General features: G+C 45.3%; 1 protein-coding gene across 3 annotated transcripts in view; it reads right to left on the reverse strand.

The window, feature by feature from the left end:
- The window catches only part of ASCC3 (activating signal cointegrator 1 complex subunit 3), an 806,286-nt gene that overhangs the window by 366,243 nt on the left and 414,764 nt on the right, over positions 1–25,279 (reverse strand). For all 3 annotated transcript variants that reach the window (XM_075597525.1, XM_075597526.1, XM_075597527.1), the window contains one exon: positions 7,278–7,412. In XM_075597525.1, the coding sequence (XP_075453640.1) occupies positions 7,278–7,412 (135 nt within the window). The remainder of the gene's footprint in view (positions 1–7,277; positions 7,413–25,279) is intronic.

Genomic DNA, 25,279 nt, shown 5'->3' on the forward strand with positions numbered 1-25,279 from the left:
TAATCTCTAGAGGTCACTTGACCTAGAACTCTGTCGTGGCACCCGCAAATTGGTTACCAATACGTCAGAATCATCAAGCAGTGCCAGATACCTAATGTAACCTCTGAATCTTCGTGTCCTTCAACTGGAATGGGTGTTAGTTTGACCCAAGAAAAGGGTTCCTGCCTTGCTAAGCTTGCCCGCCATGAACTTCTCACGTACCTCCTACTGATAACATGCGATGCCAGTATACTAAACATTTATAGTAGGTCTGTAAAAGGTTATTTTAAAATGCTTGCAAATGATTAATGCCATTTTAATTACAATCCTTAACAGCTACATGAAATATATATGAAAATAAAAAGGAGACAGGATAAGAGAGACCATGCTGTCAAGGTCAAGGTACGTGCATGGAGGGGAATGAGAAATCACAGTCTTCTAGTACAGCTCGGGTAGGCAACCTGCGGCTCCTGAGCTGCATGCGGCCTTTTCAGCACCTACATGTGGCTCTCCTCACTGTGCTGCTCTTGGCTGCGGGTTGGGGCAGGCCAGCGCTGTTCGGGCCAGTTGTTGCCACCCGGCATCTCCACAACTGCTGGCATGCCTCCTGCACTGTCACACGCCGGGCCTCTTTCACGTTGGTGCGCGCCGGAAGTGAGCGCCAACATCAAGAGAGTGCCGGCTGGGGCCCCCGCAGCCAAGAGCAGCACAGTGAGGGAGAGAGGCAGCAGGGGGGTATTGTGTATGCATGTATTTGGGGGGAGGGGGCAGGGTAGTGAATGTGTATATATGTATTATGTATTTGAAAATGACAAACTGTCAAAATAAAGGGGCTTATTCTTGTGAGATGCATTTTATTCCCCCACATATTTTTTATTTTCCCTAATTCTGATTAAAGTAAGTTTGGTGCATGTTAATGCTTATACAGTATATACCTATTAGTGTGTGTACAGTATATGTATGTGTTTGTGGGGTTGTCATATTCATGCATGCGTTGCGGCTCTGGGAATATTTTGGACAATACATTTTTTTTTATAAAATCGCTATTCTTCCTTGAAAGGTTGTAGACCCCCCTCGCTACAGCCATGAAAACAAAATAAAAACATCATAGGCACATCCATATAATATAGGGTTAGAAAATACAGAATAAAAGCCTATGATTAAATAAAGTAGAACCTTTCCGAATAGCTAGATACAATGGGAAGACTGGGCAGATTGATGGATGATAACCGGGTTAAACATAACAAAACCACAAATAAATGAAGATCAATGCCAACAAGCTCCTTTAATCAAAACAAACCAAATCATAACGATATGCTTAATGGAAGAGTATGCAGGAAAGTCATGTTAAAACTTGTTTACAGAAACATTAGAAGCAACATTCCATTGGGTAAGTGCACAGATTTGGTAGGCACGGGCCATATACACAAAACATTTTAGCTCGCTTGTGAACTTTCAGCTTCACGCTTCTCATTTTCAATTATAAATGTACCAATCATACAGTATGCACAAATTAAACATTCAGAGTATTTGTCTCCAACAATTGAGAGTTTTATTTAAGAACAGATGTTTGGACTTCGTCCAAGCTAATGCACATTGAAAAAGCAAAAGCACAAAACAGCATGATGACTAATAAATCTTTTCATTGTTTTCTATATTTTAGTGTGATAAATACCTGGCGGAACAGAAGGCTGTATTTGCACAGCTATACCAGGCACCCATTCCTCGTCAACATTTCAAATATATTTATTTTTCATTTTGCTGGTTTATCTGTGAGGTCATCTAAATGCACCAATCTAGGTGTAATAAAAATGTACTTAATACTATTCTTAAATTTACTTACTTTCTATAAATATGTGGTCCTTTTTTGCTTTGGGCTGGCATTGGTATAAGTCTCCAAGGCCTTTGTCTGATAATTAACCCCTTGCATCAAGTGATTCAATGAGAGTCGGGTGGAAAACGAGATTAAGGATCTCTGTGATTGGGCCTTCAACCAAGAGGCATAGGGTATAAAAGAATCAACAAGGATTAAAACTGGCGTAAGTGTTGTTTACTGGGGCACGTCTCATCATTTCCACTGGTTTGTATAAACACAGACATGTTAGACATGTGAATCATTTCACAGATTAGTATACTAAAACAGAATGAGTAGCTTTCGCTAATATAAATATACCACTATTTCCAAAAGTAACTTCATTTTAAGGCCACCCAAGTAGAGTAATATTGAAACCTTTGCTACAATATTTCTCCTCCTTTCCCTGCCCAAAATGCAAATAAATGCTTATTGCCTACGAAAACAAGATTGGTAGGGCATTAAAGATGGCAGTGATGGGCAGTTCCATGAAACTTATTACACAATATGCAGTGACGTAAAAGGGAAGATTTCATTTGCCGGAAATCAATATCAATCTGAAATGCAGGCTGACTGTTTTCAACACTAATTGCATCACTATCTGATAAAAATGGAAACTATTTTGCAACAGAGGACAACATTAAAATATGATTTTTCTCACTTGCTTGAAAGACACAATGTGCACTCACAAAAGCATGCATACATTTCCATGTAGTGATCATGTTTGCTTTCTAAGTGAAAACTGGCAATTTCCCATGGGAAAGAACTAAATTAAAGACACTGACGCTTATAAGCATCTCATGTACTGAATGCAATTAATTGCTTCGGCAAAGTATTCTCAAAGGCCTAAAAATCATGTGCACACTTCAGTTTCCCATCACACAAAAAAAAAAAACTATATATGTGCAGTTGCTGCAGGGGCCAGCTGTCTCTTTATTCTGCTCAATCTGACTTCATTTATAAGGACCTCATACCTGAACACTTGAAAAGCATGGGCATATAGGTATTATTAGGAAATAATGGACTAGGGAACCCGAACTCGCACTGTTTGCCATATGCAGAGAAAAAGTCTTAGTGGAGAACCGGACTACAAAAACAGCCAGAGATCAACAGATTTTGCAGAACATCTATTCAGCCCTTATTCACTTATTGAATGAAGGTAATCCTTTCCTATTGTTTTAAAGCAGCAGTCTACGCTGCCATTTTAGTTATTTCTTTCCCCTGTAACATGTGCATCAATACAATCCGCACAATGATAAGTAATTAGCTAAGTTGCCGATCGATCCGTTCTCCTGTGATCGATTGGTGAAGATTCAGCTCAGAGGTTCAGTAAATGGCTGCCAGTACAGCAGAAGAGGACCAAAGATGCAAAGCTCTGAGGGGAAGATCATGTGGCCAGGCAGTCATTAGATAAAATTGGTGCACTGCTAGAGAGAGGGCAGGGGTCAAAAAAGGGTGTGCCTGAAGAGGAAGGGGATGTGACTTTGTAAATGGTTGCTATAGAAACAACAATGCTTGTTGTATTTATTTATTTTTTTAAATGCTACAAGTATTTTCTCATAGTGCAGAACTGATTTGTTATAAAAAGCATACGTCTTCCTTCCTCCATCTGATTTCTACTTCTCTCAGAGATTAACACTCCCAGATATCTCTAACACAAAGTACTGTATAGGGATGAGCAGACCTATAGTTGGCCCAGACTGTTCAGATATATAAAGCAGTAATAAATTCTAAATATCAAAAATGCCCTCCTTTAACTTTAGAATTTTCTCTGCAATCTGTTTATGACCTCCTGCTGTTTTCTCTGAAGGAGAGATGTATTGTACTGAATGTAGCTAGGTTCCCCCTGCCTGTCAGTATCTCCCTCACCTTACTGGCGATCACGGGTGCCGCCGAGTCCAATGGCGGCCCCGCCAGCCGATCGCAAGGGTGAGGGCGGTCAGGCTCCTGCTCGGGGACGCGTGCGGCCGGTTACCAAGGCCGTGATCGCGTTGCAGGGCTCCCGGCGCTCCCGAAGCCGGGCGGCGAGGGCGCCACCATCTTCTTGTTGTTTGCGCATGCGCAGAGTAGATCTAGGTGCGATGGCCAGCAGGGGAGTTGCGCATGCGCCAGGAGAGCGCAAAGAGAGCCCGCGAAACCCTAGCCTACCAGGGAAGGCTCTAGGCACAGACTACGAGTCCCATGAGCCTCTGCGCGCCCCACGTGATGCCAGGGAGCCAATAGGGCTTAGGATCTCTCTGCAGAGAGATACATTTCGCGCGCTGAGCCCACGCGAGGGCAGTTGGAGCTGGGAGCTAGGAGGGAGCAGGAAGGGTGTAGGGAGCAAGTGAAGCTCCTGCACCAGGTAGGTCCCCCATATCCCAGGTAGGCCCCAACTCACTCTCAGGCTAGTGGGTAATTGACAAGGGATGGCCCTAGGTTAGGGACGCTGCCCTTAGGTTCGTGAGGTGCCTTATTGTCCGGTCACAGCGGTCAGTGTTGTGAGGGCGAACAAGAGGGCATAGTGTCAGGTTGCAGTGCGTTGCTGTCAGGATTAGGAGAGGTTAGGTAGGAGTGAGTCAGAGGGGACCCGGGTGGGTACGGGAGAGGTAGTGTGGGTGCAGAGGGTCAGGGACCCACCTGCATAGGATAGGCGACCCCGTAGGCCCCTAGGAGTTTTCCCCTAAAGCCATTCAAGGTTGCGGTGCTATAGGGACGGCCTATAGTACAGCGAGTGTCACCGTAGTTAATAAGAGTCAGTTAGGGACTCGGCGGACGCTGCGCATCCGTGCAGCAAGTTAGGCGTAGGTCTTCATTGCGGCTGCAGCAGTCATCCAGGTGGGATCGTCCTGGATGGTGGTTCCGGTGTTTTCGGTCGCCGGATCCTTTGTGAAGCCAGTTGCAGATCCGAGCACGGGAGTGCTCGGCAGGTACTCTAAATCTACAAGTGCACCAACGGGCCCCTTAGTTTCATTAGTGACTGCGCAGTCACACATATCCTCTCTCAGTAGGAGTGCGGGACATTGTGTGGGGATTGTTGGACACGAGGTGGGATCACCCGGTGTTGGGGGAAGCGTCCTGCGCGACGCCGTAGTCAGTGTCTCCTCTAGAGAGGGACACCCGTTATTCTGTTGATGGTATAAGTGTCTTATGTCCTCAAGTAAAGGTATTAGTTATTATACTTACGGTGTGCTATTTATTTGTATGTGTCATGCGAGGAACAATTCCCGCTCTGCCGGGAACCATCGCAGGTGGAGGCGCTGCACCGAGTACAGGGTTACTCCTAATATAATTGCCCCAGGTTCCCCGTGGCGGAAGCTCAGGCTCACAGGAGGGCTAACAGGTAAAGCACCACACCTGGTAACCCTAAGTTCCCCGCACCCACACTATATCTGCGATTGGGTGGGGTGGAATACCCGTTACATGTATATGCTGTTCTATACTCCCTCAGTATTGTAAGAATCAGTGTTTCCAGGTCTTGAAAATCACTAAAAAGTTTGAAACAAAAAAAAGCATACATGTAGGATATTGCTTGAACTGTAGCTTTAAAGGAGTGCATTTTATTATTCAAGTGTGTTCTTCTTTGAAATAATTTCCAAAGCCTGTTTCAGAAGAGGGAGGGGATGTGACTTTGTAAATGGTTGCCGTAGAAACAAAAAATGATCATTACATTATAATATATTACAAATGTCAGAGTTGTTTAAAAAAATGCTACAAGTATTTTCTCATAGAACAGAAATGATTTATTTAAAAAAAAAAAAAACCCACACATGTAGGATATTGCTTGGTCTGCTGCTTTAAAGCCAGGTGCACCAAAATCCTGAAAATGAAACCGATGGTAGGAACCAACAAAACAGCCAATGCATTCTATATTTCCAGAGCATAATAAACATAAAAGATGTTACATGTAGTCCTCATTACCCAATGTTTCACTTTACAGTAGTAAAGTAATACTGGACAACAAAATGAACAGGCGTTATAAATAAGAGAGTAATGCAATCTACAGTGAAAGGAACATAGCTATGAAGCTAGCTCAAGCTGTGCTTTCAGATCATCAGCAGTGCCACCTACTCATCTTATTAGTTAGTGGCTGTGTTAGAAATTGTGACCTCGAGCATATTAATCACCCTCCAGCACTCAGGTGGTCAAAGTAACTTTAGTCACTAGGATAAAATGTTCAGTTGCTTCACCTTCTCAATGCAATAGCTCTAGGGATAAAGACTGTAAAAACCTGGGAACCTTCACAATACAATACACTAAAACAGAGACAAAAACTGTTTCCAAATAAAGTGTAAACAGATAAGTTATGTGCAACTGAGGAGCACACATTCTGACAGCAAGTTGCATAGTAAATGAGGTTTGAAAAAAAGACATGTCCATCAAGCTTAACTTTTGCTAAAATTAGACAACATATACTTTATTATATATTTGTATTTACAGTATATTGATCCGCAGGAAGGGAAACACAAAATCCCAGTAAAACATTATCCAACGATGTCTCATAAGGGGAAAAATAAATTCCTTCTTGACTCCAAATAATCAAATTTCTCCCTGTATCAACATCCTAGTAATTATTAAAAACCTATGCTTGCCAAACATCACCCTTATTGGCTAAAGGAAATAACGTTCAATTGCACCAAGAAGTCTGAAATTGCTACTTTTACCTCTTCTCTACTACAAAAAAAGAGTAGCAAAGAAAAGCAATGTGTGGCAAACTGTGCTAAAGAGGTTAAAAGCGTTTCTGCTAAACATGTAATTTTGTATTAACAGGAGTATACGTATAAACTGTCAGAAGAGAAAATACTCAATCTTTAATCAGACTAGAGATGAGAGTGGCACTAAGTAGGGCACCAAGCCCCATGCTAATTACATCTCAAAGAAAATATATTCAACTTAAATTCCCAACATCGCATCTTTAAAGCAGCAATCCTGCTTTCCTTGTTTTTAACATTTTTAATAGGATTGAAGCAGGAGGCTCTCCAAAGATGAACTGCGTTGATTTCAGCTCCGGGGACCCCCAGCTTCCTGAGATACTTACCTCCGTATGGGGTGCCAGTAGCAACTCAGGCTGGGCTGTGTGTGAAGAACATAAATGTCTCTGGCCAATAGGAACCTGTGATGTCATGCCTTGCAGCATCCTATAGATCCACGTGACCAGGACCTTTAAACCTTCGCACACCTTACGGAAGTATCTGGGGAGCAGAGGTCCCCGGAGCTGGAATTAACACAGTTCAGGAGACCCCCTGCTTAATACCTATTAAAATACCCAACATGTTCTGCTCCTATAAAGACTTCCATGGTAGAGTGGTGACATTAATTCATATGCAATGGATTTCAAGCTTCCCACAAATTGAGTTTGTTAAAATGCTTACAAGAATAATTTTCTGTTCACAACAGCTACTGTACATTGTGACGTTGACATGTTCAAGAACAATGATAAAGTAAAGATTAATCTTTCAGCTCTTACCTGCTTTTCAGCCTGACCATAATCGGGTCCTTGGTTTGGCAAAAAATATGACATGTGACCATTGTTTTTTGCTAGTTCTTTCAAGGCCATCGCTGTCCTCACGGTGGAATTTCTGGCATGAACAAAAACCATGACCTTCATATGAGACAAGAAAATAAATATGTTCAGGGAAAATTAAAAGCATATAACTGTAGTAAAAAAATAAGCTAGCGGTTTTCAAGTGACAGACATTGCAAACATCAAAAGGTTTGTGTGACATATAAAACTCTCCGTGCCTCAAAAGAACCAAATATTCTTAATGTTCCTGTATCACTTAGCTGAGATTTTCCTCTCAGGTGATTTCAAAACCATGGTAACTACTGTAGGAGTGTCGTGTCTTTGCTTATTTAAAAGAGCAAACTCTCTCCCCCAAATAAACTTTGAGCTATATACAACATGTGAAAGGGTTACTATAAATGTGTTTCCGGAAGAAAAAAAATACTTTCAAAATATACAAATAGTATTAACAAAAGCCGATGTATCCAGGGGACTCTGAGCTCTATTTCCTCTCCTAGAATTCATTACGACATTAAAAGACATTATGGAACTAGAGAGATTGCAGAGAAGAGCCACCAAATTAATAAAGGGGATGGACATTCTAACTTATGAGGAGAGGCTAGTTAAATTAGATTTATTTACATTAGAAAAGAGGCGTCTAAGAGGGGATATGATAACTATATACAAATATATTCAGGGATAATACAAGGAGCTTTCAAAATAACTATTCATCCCATGGGCAGTACAAAGGACTCGGGGCCATCCCTTAAGGTTGGAGGAAAGGAAATTTCACCAGCAACAAAGGAAAGGGTTCTTTACAGTAAGGGCAGTTAAAATGTGGAATTCATTACCCATGGAGACTGTGATGGCAGATACAATAGATTTGTTCAAAAAAAGATTGGACATCTTTTTAGATGGGAAAGGTATACAGGGATATACCAAATAAGTATACATGGGAAGGATGTTGATCCAGGGATTAATCCGATTGCCAATTCTTGAGTCAGGAAGGAATTAATTTTTCCCCTTAATGGAGTTTTTTGTTTGCCTTCCTCTGGATCAATAAGTAAGTATAGATATAGAATAAAGTATCTGTTGTTTAAATTTAGCACAGGTTGAACTTGATGGACGGAAGTCTTTTTTCAACCTCATCTACTATGTAACTATGTGACTATTACTTGCCACTATCCCAAGGGTGAGCAGCTCCAGTCCCCAAGGGCCACCAACAGGTCAGGTTTTCAGGGTATCCCTGCTGCAGCACAGGTGGCTTAATCGGTGGCTCAGTCTTAGCCAATGATTGAAACAGGGGAAAGAGTCTTTGACAGCCATTGATTGAGCCACCTGTGTTGAAGCAGGGATATCCTAAAAAAAAACCTGACCTGTTGGTGGCCCTTGAGGACTGGAGCTCCCACGCCTGTTCCATCCTGTTTCTTGGCTTTCAATTCTACGCAAGGGCAGTGACATTAGCAGAATGTCAACTCTATCTGATTCTATTTGCCATGTAGTTTTATCACTAGCAGCCGAAGGACTGTCTCCCAAATAAAAAGGTACAGGGCCTCGTCGGGGTCGGCAGAATTGTAGATCGATGCCGTTTAAAAAGGGTAAGATGAACAAATACATTTTTATTGAGGTAATTGCACCTTCAATTCATTATAAGTATTTGAGCTTCAAGTATATAAATACATTTGACAACTTTCCTTCTTGCGCATTTGTGTGAATGTCATTTTAAAGTTCATCTACTTTTCTGGCAGCAAGAAGCCTTGAGCCGGTACAGCAGACACGTGCACACATTAGCTAAGAAGGTGTGCATTGACTAATAAAAGAGGTGTATTCCTTTAACGGCAATAGTGCTGAACAGGGCACCAGTACACGTAAACTCTCATTTAAGTCAATGCGTGTTTCCGTGGGATGGTGCTCTGATTGGCACCATCACAGTTTCATTAATAACCCCCAGAGTGTGTGTGTCTAAGGTAACTAAATTGTGTATTATTGTATGTATGTTTTTTTTCTTTGTCAAATGATTGAAGCTGTAGAAAATTTAAACAATCCTGAAAAAAAAAACCTAAGTAAGGTTTAAAGTAAGGTTTGTTTTAATGATGTAAACAATGGTTTCATTTGCAGTGTAGTTTGGTTTAATGAGGTGTAAACAAAAAAAAGGGAAGTGTTTTAGCGTTGTGCATCTTAAGTTGTTTTTAGACTGTTTTGGATTCTTATTCTGTATGCTCAGTGAGTAAAATTATGTATCATTATGCTCTTAGATCTACAAAAATGCTCTACTTGAATTCCATTAAAACGGAGGGGGAGGGGGGAACAACAGGGAAACACGGCTGTATACAGTGTCATTATCATGCAATGGAATTCATTGTGTAGACTTCAAAAATGCTTAAAGCAGCAAATCAGGTTTTCTATATTTTTTTTTACAAAATTGAACATGTCGTCTAATTAAAGAACATAGATGTAGAAAGTGTCCTGAGATGATATAAGGATACCAGAGGTAATCTGGATACCACCTGACTCACAGGGATGACTAATAGGCGAGTCAGTCAGTCATGGGTTAATGGTGTCATTAGAGTGGTGTAGACGTAGCAGGAGCCGGCTAGGCACATGTGAGATCCTTAGCGGAATGCTTTGATAAAGGGCATTCATCTGTAATTAGAGCATTGAACATGTGTACAGATGGTCATTATCACTAAACAGAGAAGCAGGTTCTCTTTCAGACACAGTGTTTTTCCCACTGTTACTCAGCTACACCTGCCTTAAAATACTAGGCTCCTCTTGGCTGCCACAGGTTAGAACTGTCTATCGAACGGTTGGCATTTTCTAACATTTTCAAGGTCTTCTGAATCATCCCTAAGATGGTACACTTCTCATGCAGTTAATATAAGCTCACAAAAATAACCTCAGAGATCTCAAATACGTGCTGATGAATCAATTGCATCAGACTAATATCACACCCTTCAGAAAAAGATCAGGATTTATTATGCATGGTTCTACAGAATTTATTCAAGAACTTAGATCTTACAATAGGTCTCTTACAATGCCAATAAAAATCTCATATCAAATCAGAAAAAGAATGAAGTATCTACAAAAAATACAAACTATCGTCTCTAACCAAAAGACAACTATATATAATAAATTAATAGAATATAACGAGTTAGATTTGGTCATTGTAAAACATACATACAGGGCACCTACAGGCTCATATTGAATCCCCAAAATAACCACAACATATATATATATATATATAAGCATATAAGTGTCACAGAGGAGTGCTACTGAGCATGGCAATATATATTTAAAACCAGAGACAGAACATGAAACACAGACAGAGCTCAGTGCACATCCAGTGAAACTTATACACGGTACAGTGCCTCAATATATATGTATAGATATCTTTTGAATAAAATGGTCTTTTAGATTAACATTTTGGCCAAAGTGTTGTAAGCCCTTGAGCCACTACACGGCAGACCACATCTCAAGGGTACCTAACACTAATATAAATTCTTAATAACTTGTGCATTACCAGGAAGAATGATTTATAATAAATCTGTCAAAATTAGTTGCATAGTTCTAAGTCTGAGTCTCTGTATGTTATGTGTGTTGTGTAACCTCTTCCAGAAGAGAGCTATATCACTGTGTATCTGGAAGGGGGAAACTGTGTGTCTTGGGGAACTGGGGTTTAAAAAAAAAAATTGTGTTAGTGTTTTCCCTGCAGTTAGTAAGCCAACAATGTCCTTTGTGATTCTAGTATTTCTCCACGTGCAGAGACAGTAATTCACTTAGCTGGGCTGCATACCGAGAAATACCAGTTCGTGGCAGAGCTTGGGAGCGAAGGGCTGCAACTCAGGCCCGGGAACTGGTTCTGGCGGTGCAGAGCTTTTGTTCGCCGGGACGCTAGGGCACCTACCCCGCAGGGGGTATGGGGCTGGCCAGGGGAACCGTTGGCGTCTCAGCCCTGTAGGCACGATGCCCATTGGTCAGTTCGATTTCCCGCTCACCAGTAGCTTACTCCCCGATGATTGGCTGCAACATCACGAATTGTGCTCTGATTATTTATTTATTTATAAAAAATGTTTTACCAGGAAGTAATACATTGAGAGTTACCTCAATGATTGGTCGGCGGCTTCAGCTCCCCCTAAAAGATAGGAGACCGAAGCCTAAGTAAGGGGCATAGCCGATCAGAGTACAAGTGGATCCTGGAGCGTGGACCGGAGACTGTGACGTCACGACTGGCGGGCTATTTGAAAGTGCTACTTATCGAATAGCACTCAGAAGCCAGAGAAGAAGCTGTTCAGGGCAAACCTGCCAAAGCAGGCTCCTGCACCTAATTGAGGCTAAATTCTTCTCCCTCAGGCCCCAGTTGGTGAGTGTTACACTGTGATTGTGTTATTTCTGTGTTTGCTGGCTTGCCAAAATAAACTTTATATACCGTGGGAAGGGGAAGGTAAGGGAAGAAAATGAACCTCTGCTCAGCTAGAATGAGAGTGCTTAGTAATGTGTATAAGGTGCTAGACTGAGAATTGTATTATCAATAAACCAAAAGAGAAAAGAACTCAGTTAGATATAGCACTCAATTACCGCTAGTTGTGAATGTAAATATTAAAATAATTTTATTCGAATTAACTATTTAAAATAAGTGGTGCATAAGATGGAATAAAAATAAAACATGACTAAGTATGCCAAGTAACTGGAACTGTGCCAGTAGTAGCGGGTCGCTACTATTAAATAGACCCCTATTGTCGGTCTCTAGGAGTGGCAGTGTCTAGTTGCTCAATATAATTTGTATGAATAATTGTACTCCCCCCTGGCCAGGGAGGGGAGTAAGGTGGTGTAGTGGCCGCAAAACGTAGATCTCGTCTAGTGCTATATAATATAGCCTAGAACAGCAGTAAATGCTGTGGTGATATATAATTGTAACTTCCGAATCAAAGTTACATAGCTTTGCTAAACAAATGTCAGAGGTTCGTGCTGTAATGGCTATGAGACTATATCGATGGCGTTCAAGCCATTCACCTCAAAATCGCAGCCTTATAGTATGTATACAACCACCGCTTGACAAATAGAGGAAAGCTGACACTGCCACAATTTAAAAAAAGCCCTTTAGTTTATTCTACTACTGTGTCCTGTCTGGTGATAGTGATCCCGGTATGAAAAGTTTTGGTCTCCCATGACCGTAATGGCGTGGAAGTTTTGAAGTGATTGAAAAAATAAACATATATAAAAAAAATGCATTCATTTTAGCACTGTTCAATGTTCCTTTGCAATAGATTTTTAAACATTGTAGTCCATATCTACTAAGTAGTGCTATTTCGTAAAACATCTTCCACCTGCATAAGACCACTTGCAACGTGTTGAGGTAAGATGTCGGAAGGTGCCTTATGAGGAAATTGGTTGGTAAACATGAGCCTTTAAACTTATACATGAAATGGTGAGTAGATGATGGACATTAACATTTTAATGTCATTTATTTTTTTACTTTATCCCTTTTTAATTTAAAGGACAGCAAAAATATAGAAAAGACTAAGGAGAAATTGAGAGTGAAAAAATAACAATAATGATTAGGAATGAGACAAAGTAACATTATAGATGTGGGAAAAACAGATTGGGTTTAAAGTAAAAGGAACAATTGGAAAAGAATAACCAAGGAAAGGCATATTAGTTTGCACACATAATATTAAAACATTTATAAATATAATATATGCAGGTCCTAACACTAAACTCTGAACATTTCCTCTTACCTCTGTATGAGGGGAAACAACCACAGTGAGTCCTGTCCATTCAGCAAAATGCTAGAACTTACCAAGTTAAAAAGGTGGGGAGGAGTGAGCACTGGGAGGAGGGGCCACTAACCTCACATGGAGTTAGAGCGTGCTGGGAATGTGTATGTTAATTTAGTTCCTGACTGGCAACAGTTGCTTGGAGGTTAGTGGCCCCTCCTCCCAGAGCTCACCCCTCCCACCTTTTTAACTTGGAAGGGTCTAGCATTTTGCTGAATGGACAAGACTCACTGTGGTTGTTTCCCCTCATACAGAGGTAAAGGAAGGGTTCACTGTAGGACCTGCATTCATTTGGTTATACCTTGACGTGGTATGCAGGCTTATGACGCTTTGGCCAAAGGGTTTAACTAAATAACCAAGTACATATTATTTATATTTAAGTATTTAAACTTTATACTTATTACTTTATATGTTTTGGCAATTAGATGTAGCATTGGGCACCCCTGTCTTTTGTTTGTATACATTGGCCACTCTCAGTAGCACTCTTATTGACATAAATATATATATAAAATGTGGTGGGTGTTGGAGTTAGAGCGTGCTGGGAATGTGTGTGTTAAATATAATATACCATAAAACACCACTATTGACCTGTTGGATTACTACTTTGTAGTCCCTACAATTCCATTTATAGTTGGGGCTGTAAAGTGGTCAACAATGTTGCACTGCACCCTGCACCTTGCACCCCCTAGGATTGCCAGGTGGCTTCTCCAAAAATACTCGACACAATGATGAAAGGTACGACGAGCTCTAGACACACACAAACACCTTTCACTGCTCCATGCTGTTTCCTCCTCTCCTTGACCTCAACCCCAGGTTCCTGACACCTCCACTACTGAGTGGCTGCTGCTGGGTAAATGCAGCCAATCAGGATGTAGTTGCCCAGCCCCCTAGCAACAGGTCTGCTCTCTCCCTGCTCGGGGAAATCCCACAGCCCCCCAAGCCGATCAGGTCACTATGTCCGCAGAGGTAATACCGGACACATACATGTCCAGTATTACCTCTAATTTTTTACTGGACAGTGTCCAAATACAAGACAGTCTGGTTCAATATTAGACACCCGGCAACCCTATGCTGCTTAGCAGAGGATGCTTGCGGTTTGTTTCACTAAACCCTATTGCATGTTCCCTTTATTCATTGTGATCACTGATGCACATAACATTCTCTTTCAAATTTCTGTTTAGATATTAGCCTAAATGTAAAGACTGCCAAGCACTTAAACAGACAAGCCTACACGTATTAATTGACTACGTTTACTAATGTCCAGCATCTGTATTGAACTGGTGACACAGAAATAAAGGAATCTGTATCCACTTACTGATTCTCCCTGCCACCGAGTGCTCAGAACAGTTTTTCCTACACTACTTGGTCAATACCTTTTATTCACCAGGGCTCTGAACTTATGCATCCATTGTCTGTGTCAGTTCAGCTTAATTAAATACTTTTGATTCACTTCATGCAAGATTTGAAAAAATGCTTTCAGTCTCAGTCTAAGGGAGTTATATGTTGATGCCAGGTCTGAAGTCAATCGTTTACATTGTATACAGTAGATCAATCCCTGGCCTTCATCTGTTCAGTCAAAATCTGCAGTGCTGTATACTTGGCTGCACACAGGAAATCGTCAATGTTGTTGAAAAACAAACAAACCTTGTGTTAACCCTTTGAGTGCCAGAGGCCGTGGTACCAGAGTTCGACGGCTGCTCCGGCACATGTGATCACGTGACCACTTCTGACGGAAAGGAAGAGGATGAGTCCTGCTCTTCCGTTCAACTTCCTGATAGATCACAGTCAGCACTCCCCAGGAGCGCAGGTAGCAATCTCCAAATGAAAAAGATATAGGTAGATTATGACGTAGCAACAATGTCTTGAGGCACCTGGTCTGCCAGTACCCATGAGGTTACAACTTCGTCAATAGGGCACCCACAGGGTTACACAACACACATCATTGTGAAATGATCCACAAACTAGATTTTCTATCCCTTGAATCTAGGTACAAAGTACATTTTTCCAGTTTTGCTTCCAAATGCTTTCTGGACAATCTACCCATCTATATGAACAAGATTCTCACCCCGACGACAAACACCTCTTATTACCTGAGATCTGACTCCAAAAGATTGTTCACGGTCCCAAGGTTCAGCAAAGTATCCGGCCGCTGCTAATTCTCTCACCGTGCACCCCACAACTGGAACAATCTACCTTTGACTCTCAAAGCCGTCACTAGTCTAAGTTCTTTTTCAAGACTTCATTTGTGTCACATTTTAATCTGGTCTGTAACTGTTACATACAGTACGCCAATAACGTATAATCTTTAACTGTTCATGAAATGTCTTTAGAATTAATGTATAACCCTGTTCATTTTAATGTAACCATGTAATGTCATTTTAACTGTGTGTCCTGGACATACTTGAAAATGAGAGGTAACTCTCAATGTATTACTTCGGGGTAAAACATTTTTATAAATAAAAATAACATAAAAGACACCCAGTGGTGCATCAACATTTGTTTTAATGGCACCGCATCAAGTGTCTCCTTGAGATGTGAGGTGCCAGCTTTGACACAGAGCATTGCATTAAAGGGTGCAAAATAACATTGACTACATTTTTGACAAAATACTTATGTATAGGAAGTAAATAAAGTAAATAAAGTAAAAATAAATAAATATATATATATATATATATATATATATATATATATATATATATATATATATACTGCTTGGAGTCTTTTTGAATCTGGTTGAATTGCCAAAGGAATGAAACTTTCCTGTAGGTAATCAAAGGAAAGTGAGGCACGTTATATAGTGCCGTGCGCGGATTTTTAGTTGGCCGACGTCAGTCAGTCTTTCTATAGAAGGGCCCCGCGCGCGCACGGCAGGGAGAGGGGAGCCGACAGACAGCGGCGAAGATGGAGAAATTCATCTTTCCGCGCCGCTGCCTGCGCTCAAATGTGTGTGTATGCGTGTATGTATGCGTGGATGTGTGTTTATATGGATGTGTGTGTGTGTTTATATGGATGTGTGTGTGTGTATGTGTGTGTGTGTTTAAATGGATGTGTGTGTGTGTGTGTGTGTTTAAATGGATGTGTGTGTGTGTGTTTAAATGGATGTGTGTGTGTGTGTGTGTGTGTTTAAATGGATGTGTGTGTGTGTGTGTGTGTTTAATTGGATGTGTGTGTGTGTGTTTAAATGGATGTGTGTGTGTGTGTGTTTAAATGGATGTGTGTGTATGTGTGTTTAAATGGATGTGTGTGTGTGTGTTTAAATGGATGTGTGTGTGTGTGTTTAAATGGATGTGTGTGTGTGTGTTTAAATGGATGTGTGTGTGTGTGTGTTTAAATGGATGTGTGTGTGTGTGTTTAAATGGATGGGTGTGTGTGTGTGTGTGTGTGTGTGTGTGTGTGTGTGTGTGTGTGTGTGTGTGTGTGTGTGTGTGTGTGTGTGTGTGTGTGTGTGTGTGTATGATTGCAGAAGTTAAAAAAAATGTATTAAAGTTTTTTTTTTCTTTAAAAAAATCTATCTACAGTAGGATTTACATTCACTCACACAACCTATGCACACACATATACTCATACATACACACACATATACATTACCTGCAGCTCCCGGCACTATATACAGGAAAAGCATGCGGCACGTGCACGCGCGTTCGCATAGGAACGCGCAGCCGCACGGCCGCATCCTGTATATAACAGGCCTAACATACATTCTACTGGTGAACTGGTCTGGAGTTTGTATTGCCATGATTCAAATGGACAAAAACCCCAGTATTTATATTGTGCATTTATGGTCAATTAAGAAGCTTTGCTCGCTCCTTCTGGCAATATAGGGATTATTACAGAAAAACAAAGAAAACGTCCTTATACCTTATAAATACAGTATTAAGAACTAAAACTAACTCCTTCAGGATTTCACAGATGCATTTATTAATGCAGCAGACGAAGGGGAACATGACACACATCTCCTAAACACATTCAAGGAACAATGAGATAGGAAACAATGTATTTCTCCAAGTTAATTTCAAGAAAATAATACTGGTTTATTAGATAAAGCTTCTGAATATCCTTAAAAACGCCCACCTACCAACTCCTTAACAGAACCTGGCACCGGTCAGCAGTGCATGCAGCTTCATTGCATGCACACAGTGCCTCATTCAATGTTCATTCTGTGCAATGATAACTAGAATACCAGAGTAGCAGGCAACAGAAAACAGTTTAGAATTCCTGTTGGTGAATGGAATATGTTATAGAGCACTGTGAATGGCCCATGGATATGGTTAGTAAAACATGCAGTTACAAAACAAATATCAAGGAGAAGTGAGTGACCATATTGTCGGCGCAGGCTGCATGTATTATATAGCCGTGTCCCTTCTTACCTCCTGGCCGGAGAGGGGGCTGGCTGCAGAGGTGCTTGGGTGCCGCCGGAGCCACGGGCGAACCTGGGTAAATGCGAGGAGCCGCTCCGGCACTACGGAGCGCAGGCGGCGGCCATTTTTACTTTGCGCATGCGCAGTGTGGTCCTTGCACATGTGCATTGGACACGAATTGCGGTGGCCATTACAGGGGCTCCGCACGTGACTCCCAGAGTCCATCAGGAAGAGGAGTGCACATGGGGCTAGAGCAGCCAATAGGGTTCCCAGAGTAGAGAGAAGGAGTTGGATACATTTGGTGTGAAGGAACCGCGCGGTCAGTCAGGAAGAGGATGGCAAGGGGCGAGATAGTGTCCAGGTGCCAGTGGCTCCCGGACTAGGCCAGAATTCCCCTGCAAGTTCCAGTTAGGTTCTCCCCCCCCCCCCCTCCCCTCCAGGTACAGTATTGTAGGGGATGCTCCCCTATTACTCTGTAGTATTAGTTCACCAGTGAAGAGACGCCACGCGGTGACCTGTGGCCTGCGGTCTGGGACCAGACCACAGGCACACTAAGATATTATGGGACACCCTCAATCTGGAGCTTCCTCAAGATGTGGACACCTTCGGTGCGGAGCGAGAGGAGTCAGCAGATCCCACGTTGTGGGATCATGTTGCGGCCTGCTAACCCATCATCTTCCATATAACCTGGTCCGGACAGAGACAAGGAAGGTACCCATGTGCACCAACAGCCATACACAGTGGGTAGCGCTACTCCACACACTTTGGGTGGGCTTGGTTCTGTGGACACCGGGTGGTTAGGTGTCCAGAGCATCTCAGTACTTTGGGGGATCTCACCGGGGTGTGAATATTGTGTTGGGGTACTGTGTATAGTATCTAGTTATATGTGTGTCAGTAAATATAAGTTAGTTACAGTATACCCGTGTTAGTATCCTTATTTCCTGACTGTATTGGTTCCTGTGATGGGTTATCCTACGGCGCTAGGATCCCTCCCAGGTGGACGTGCTGTATTCAGAGAGACAAGCTCACTCCAGGCTCCCAGCAGCGGAGGCTTAGGCCTTCTGTGTAGCGAAGCGGTAAAGAGGCAGCGGATCATGGAATGCCTGACACCCCCCCCCCCCGCCTCTACGATGGTGAGCATGCATCGGGAACAGAATGCGGACGTAACGGCCCTGATTCTAGTGAATTTCCTTACTGAGGCCTATGGTCTGGAGGATGATGAGTGAGCTCTGGGCTAAGTTCTATGCCTTTCGCGAGAAAGAAGGGGAGGAGCTGTCTGCGTTCATTCACCGCATACAATTAGTATAGTAGGCACTACTCACCCGCAAACTCATCTCCTTCTCTGAGATGGATGAATATTGATGCAAACAGTTCCTGCGAGGATCGTGCCCCACCCATCCTATAGCCAACATGATCCGGTGTGCTCTCATGCAAGAGAGTCCTCCTACGTTTACGGGACTATTGAACGGGACTAGTGAAAGTGCACGAGCCGCATGCCCGGTTGCATACCCCAAAGAAACATAAGGAGTCCCTCAAAGAAGAGACCAAAGGGGTGTCGGCCTAGAAGTCTAAGGAGACAAAGTGCTGCGGATACCCCTCCTTTAGTGGCGCCTGTCTCCGCACCATGGATGTCCCGAAGATCGGCCCCTACATCTAGTGCTGGTGCGAGCCGAAGTAACCGCTGTGAGTGGGAAGGTCAGTTTGCAAGGTCTGCCCAAAGTCAAGGAGCCCCAGTACCGCAGACTGGAATTTCTCCTTAGAGACCACACCCGAAGAAGACGCCAAGAGAGGGTTCAGGGTGGTAGCAGAAATGAAGGAAAGGAAGACGGCCCTTCCTAATCACTTCAAAGTGGTGATACAGAATATTTTGCCTCATCCCATCTGGTTTGATGTCAGTCAAGCACTGGGTCGGACATACTCAGTAACGCCCGTGGAAACCCTGGCTCATGAGAAACCCGTTACTCTGCAAGAAGTTCCTGCCGGGTTGCAGTTCAACATCGGGGAATCAACCCTGTCTGCAGACTCGAAGGAACGGCTAATGGCCAAATTAGAGGAGCAGAGGGGAGGTGTTCTCAAGCAGTGAGATGGATGTGGGCTTGTCAGGGTTGTACCGAGGGCACCTCAGCTGGGCGCATCACGGCGCTCACCTGCAGTCAAGTCCCGACAGCGCAGTGGTGCTTCCAGGCCTGCCTTCCGGGAGCGCGCAGGGGTCCTACCTGCGAGCGCATCTCAGCACGCGCATGCACTTTTCAATCAGGCCAATGCCTGCACTAGCCTCAACTGGGCTACACCTAAGCCACATCCAGCCTCGGCCTATCACTGCTCTACCTACATCTGAACCACTCCTCCCTCTTTCTCCCTCATTGGTTCTCTCCTGTATTTATGCTCATTCAGCCTTCTGGTTGTTGCCGAGCATGGACTCTTCTATGCAGCGTGCTCATTTCCAGCCTGAGTACCTGTCTCTGTTTGTATCCGTATCTCAGCTGTGACCCTGCTTGTGCCTGACCTGTCACTTCTTATTCCCCCTGGACTACGGCTTGATTAATGGACTTTTACCCTCTCCACGACCACGGCTTATGGACTTCGACCATTCTACACTCTCCAACCCCGGACCACGGCAAGTACCCTCTACTCTTTCCACTCTCCTACCCTGACCCGGCTACACGTCCTTGACTCTACAATCCGGACCTATCCCCGTGGCTTAGGACGGTGATTATATATCTTCCCCACCTGAGCCCCGCGGTCCAGTCAAGGTTGTAGTGAGCATCCGTGACAGGGCTGCAGCAAGAGCACCCAGCACACGATCCGGTTGAATGATGCCATGCCCTTTCGGGAGCGTTCCAGATGCATCGCTCCCAGAGATGTGGATGACGTGAGAGATGTCCTGAAGGAGATAGAGACGTCGGGCATCATAATGGAGTCCCCTATCGTGGAAGTGCGCAAGAAGAATAGGTTCATCCGCCTATGCATAGACTACCGCACCCTGAACAGCCGCACAGTACTCGATCAGTATACCCTGCCGCGGATAGAGGAAATCCTCAGCGTCCTATCAGGAATTCAGTGGTTCAGCTTGCTGGACCTGAGATCTGGGTACTACCAGATACCCATGAGCTCCGGAGACCAGGAGAAGGCTGCGTTTGTCTGCCCCCTCGAGTCCTATCAGTTCACCCGAATGTCCCAAGGCATTTGCGGTGGCCCGGCGACCTTCCAGAGGTCGATGGAGAAGACCATCAGGGATATGAATCCTCAGGAATGCCTAGTCTATCTGGACAACATCATCATGTTCGGAAGAACTCTCGAAGAGCATGAGGAACTGGATATACTGGGCAAAGAAGGCCTGAAGTTATCCCTGGACAAATGTCGATTCTGTCACACGTCGGTCACCTACGTTGGCCACATAGAGTCCACAGACGGAGTGGCTACCGACCCCACTGAGGTCGAAGCTGTAGTGAACTGGCCCAGACAGGGCCGTCAACAGTGGCTGTCTGCCAGGGTTGGTGTCTCAGGCCTGCTGGCTGGGGGGGCCCGGCCGGCGCTGCACATTTCCCCTGACCTCTGGCCAGGGCCCCGGCTCTCAGCTGCCTAAAAGCCTCCTCATTTCTCTGACGCACGCCGCCGCAGTGGAAGCTCGGCGGCGAGGGGTAGAGAAAGGACGAGGCTATAACTGCACATCAATATATCTTGACCCCTCTCTCCTAAGCTCTCTGTTTCAGACCCTAAGCCCTAAATCCATATACTCCCCCTTCCCCTCTCTACTCCATCCCCTGCCAACCCCTTGCACTCTCCTCCAACCATAACCTAATCCTCCTTCTCCCTCCTTTTGCCCCCCCCCCCCCTGTGCCATGACTCCTTAGTATACCTGTATTCTCCCTCCCCGAATCCCGTGTCTCATAGCCGTTCCAGTTCGGTAACCCCCGCAGCCGTCCCCCTCCTCTCCCTATCCCCCGGCAGCAGAATTCGAGCACCACCGCCAGGTTCCAGGGATCAGTCTCTCTCACTCTCTCTCTCTCTCCTTCCCGTCGGGAGCTCATGTGGTCCACTCCAACGGACTGCTTACTCTTCTCACCGCTCTGGATCCCTTCTCTCCAGCCCCTCCATAGGCGACTTGCTGCAGTGCCCCTTTCTTTACCGGAAGTCCTCCATTGGCCAGACCGAGTGCTTCTTTATTGTGAGCTCCATTTCAGCTTTTGCGCCCTTTCTCCTCCACCTTCCTGATCCACGTCTTCCACTTCACTTTTGACTGAACTCCACGATGCCTCACCATGCGGGGCCACCATCTTTTCCCAATTGCACCATTCTACGTTTGGAAAAGGCTCAAAAGAACCGGACCAGAGTTAATTCTGGATCAGGGCTCCTACCCCCATAACTTAACATAGGAACTGGTGTTGCCCTTTTAAGAGGCAGAACTTTTTACAGAATTGTAGCGGTTAGGCCCCTTGAAATCCTTAATTGAATGATTGAATGATTGGAGTCAATCAATAGCTTTCTCCCTCCTTCCCGCAGGACTGCTCACTGTTCTCCAGCTCTCATCAAGGGAGGGTTGCTTCTCTGCATGGTGAGCGACTTCTTCAGTTATTCCTAACCTCCGCAGGAACTCCTCTCCCTCTGTGATATTTTTAAGAGTGTGAGCCCTTCCGTTCTTAATGACAAGCAGCCCAAAGGGGAAGGCCAACCTGGACTTGCCCCCTTTGTCCCTTAGGATCTTTGTAATAGGCTGTAGAGCCCTTCTTTTGCTTATCGTGATCGGGAAGATGTCCTGGAAAATTAGCATTTGAACCCCCTCAAACATGACTGTGGGGGGAGACTTCCGGTGACGTCATCCAAGATGGTGGGTTAAATAGGGAGCTCTAACAACCCTCACAAAGCAAACGATAAAAAAAGCCGTTTCCACCCCTCGAATCGCACAGCAAACAGCTCTACAGAGTGTCTGAACCCCACAGCATGCCACAGAAGGCAAAAGCCCCAACCTCCAAAGGCGCCTCCAAATTCTTTCAGCCGCAACAAAAACGCGGCCTAGCGAGCATGCAGAGTCCCCAAGATGGCGTCGGACGCCACGCGGCCGCATCCCCGCAAAGGGAGGGAAGCACGCAGGCAGAAGAACCCGCCCTGGACAGAGAAATTACACGCTCATATCTTGAGGACCTCCTATCCAAAATGCATGACAGACTGCAAAAGACCCTCAGGCAGGAACTCAAAGACATGATGGCAGGAATGCGGGAAGAGATCAGCGGCCTTACGCAGAGAACAGAGGACCTCGAGAGTAAACTGGAAGAATCCCTGCAGGCACAGGCCATGGCGGACGACGAGATTATGCGCCTGGGGGAGGAGGTCAGACTACTGAAAGACAGTATCGAGGGACCGGAGACAGAATCTCAGGATTCGAAATGTCCCGGAAACGGTTCTCCCCGAACAAATAAAACCATATCTGGTCGACCTTTTCAATAATTTATGTGAAGGACTTGATAACAGGGATCTGGAAATTGACAGGGCGCACCGTGCGCTAGGCCCTCGCTCCAATGACCCGAAGCGGAGGCGAGACATCATAGTCCGCCTCCATAGCTACTCCACGAAGGAGAAAGTGATGGCGGCAAGCAGGGAGAATAGCAATCTTACCTTCAAAAATGAGCCGGTGCAGATCTTCAGTGATCTGGCTAAAATCACGATCGAACGCCGCCGGGAGCTCAAGCCGCTTACCCAAGCACTCAGAGAGAACAACATCCCCTACCGCTGGGGCTTTCCGTTCCGACTGGTGGTCAACAGGAACGGAAAACAAAGATCCATCAGGCTCCCTGAGGAGATGCAGGGATTCGCCCGCGAACTGGGCCTGACGCTGCCTCCAATGAGAAACACCATACGGAGAGAGCCGCGAGACACAAGCCAGGAGCGGAGAACCACACGAGCTTCTGAAAGATTGGCGGGCCACCAGGAACATCAACCCTGAACACCCAGACGACCAGCCCGAAATCCTGAGAGGAGCAGCCCAGAGACCGACAACCCAAGTCGCCCTTCCAGAGGAACACACGTCGGAGCAGTACCGCATGCCGCTGCTTTTACAACCGGCTAACCGCAGCGATCCCAGTACCTCAGAGCGTTATCCGCAAAAGCCATCCCTGCACCTGGATAAACAGCACAGGCGAGTCGAGAGGCGCGGTGGCGGGAGAGGGGAAACCCGATCCACTGGTCACTTCACCGACCAGGCCCCGCTGGGAACTCCTCGACCTGCCTGTGAACAACGCCCAGATCAGGTTTGACTGCCCCCCCCTACCCCCCCCCCCCCAGACAAACGTTAAGTCTGGACTCCATACGAGAGTGCTAGCCACGTTCCCCCCTCCCCCTCCCCCCCCCTTTTTTTTTTTTCTCTCATCGATCGGATCGCTGCCAAAGCTGCAACCCTGGTAACGGGACTAACACTTCGCCCAGGCCAAACGCCTCACAACTCTGCATCCCCCCCCTCCCCTACTAGCATTGCACAAATGCAGCCCAGACCCCTGTCACAGCTCAAGTCACAACCAACGCACAGCACCCCTCAATGCCACGATATAAAATAGACCAACTCACCCCCCCCCCCCATTCGGCCACCCCCCCCTCACTAGCAAATCAACTTATACCATACAAACTCTGCAACACCCCCAACCTCAAACAACCACATAGGAGTCACACCAAGGCTACCATCAAATCATACAGGAATCTACCATTAGACCCCCCTCTTTCCTACCCCCCCTCCCTCCCTTCCATCACCACACCAAACTACCATCCCCCCCTCCCTTGCTCCCCCCCCTAAAAAACCCAGCCCCCGCTTACCTCCGCCCACGTACAAACAAACCCACACGACAACCCAGACGTTCAGAAGAATCCAACACCTGAAACGCACCAAAACAGAGAACCGGGTGGAGCACACACACATGAGGTCGCCCAAGCACCAAACAGTGGTACGCAGACCCCAGCAAACTGCACATACAGCTGACACGCGACCATAGCCCCACTACAACCCCCCACACAGACCTATCCTGGTAGTCAATCCCCCCGACCCTTCACCTACCCTCCGCTGTCACCCCGACCTTCCCCCCCCCCCCTACATAGAACAAACAAATACTAGTATAAAAATTAATAAATGCTAACCAAATAAACACAATTGGAAACTCTGTACTCGCACATAAAAGTCCCCAACCTACTCAAAGCAAGCAGAGGCTATACCCGCCCCTAAGTGTAAAACACATAAGGGGAAACCAACAAATACCAAGCATGCAAATGCTCCACACTGGGGGGCGGCTGAGGCTGGGGCTGCTGTGGTTGTGATTGCTGTGCTACCGAAAGCAAATAGCTCTCATGACAGGGAATCCCAGCCTACGCAAGACATATGGGTCCCTAACCCAATTGTCACACCATCCCCCCCCCCCTGTCCCACCCCCTATCCCACCCCCCTGACCGCCCATCCCCACCCCCCTCCCAAGACCCCACCCCCCTTAGAACCACCCAAGTGAACAACTCTCTCACCTGCTGCCCAGAACTCCCAGCTAGCCGCGCCTCTGACACACGCTGACACGAGCGTAAGAGCGGAGCAACGCCCAGAACTGATCACATGACACTAGGACGTAGCGGCTCGCCACAGAACGGAACGAGCCCATTAGACCTAGCGACACACACCTCCCCCCCAAAAATAAAGCAATCCCCCCCCCCCTCATGACATCCCTGGTCACCCCCCCCCCCACCCGCCCCCCCCACCCTGGACACAGCTCACTATGCCGCAAAGATCACCCAGACCCCACATACACACCTGTGAACAGGCCCACCTTAGCGTGGATGAAAGAGACATAAGACCTAGTTGAGACACAAA

Source organism: Ascaphus truei, chromosome 4 (genome assembly GCF_040206685.1).
Source record: "Ascaphus truei isolate aAscTru1 chromosome 4, aAscTru1.hap1, whole genome shotgun sequence".
Lineage (NCBI taxonomy): Eukaryota > Metazoa > Chordata > Amphibia > Anura > Ascaphidae > Ascaphus > Ascaphus truei.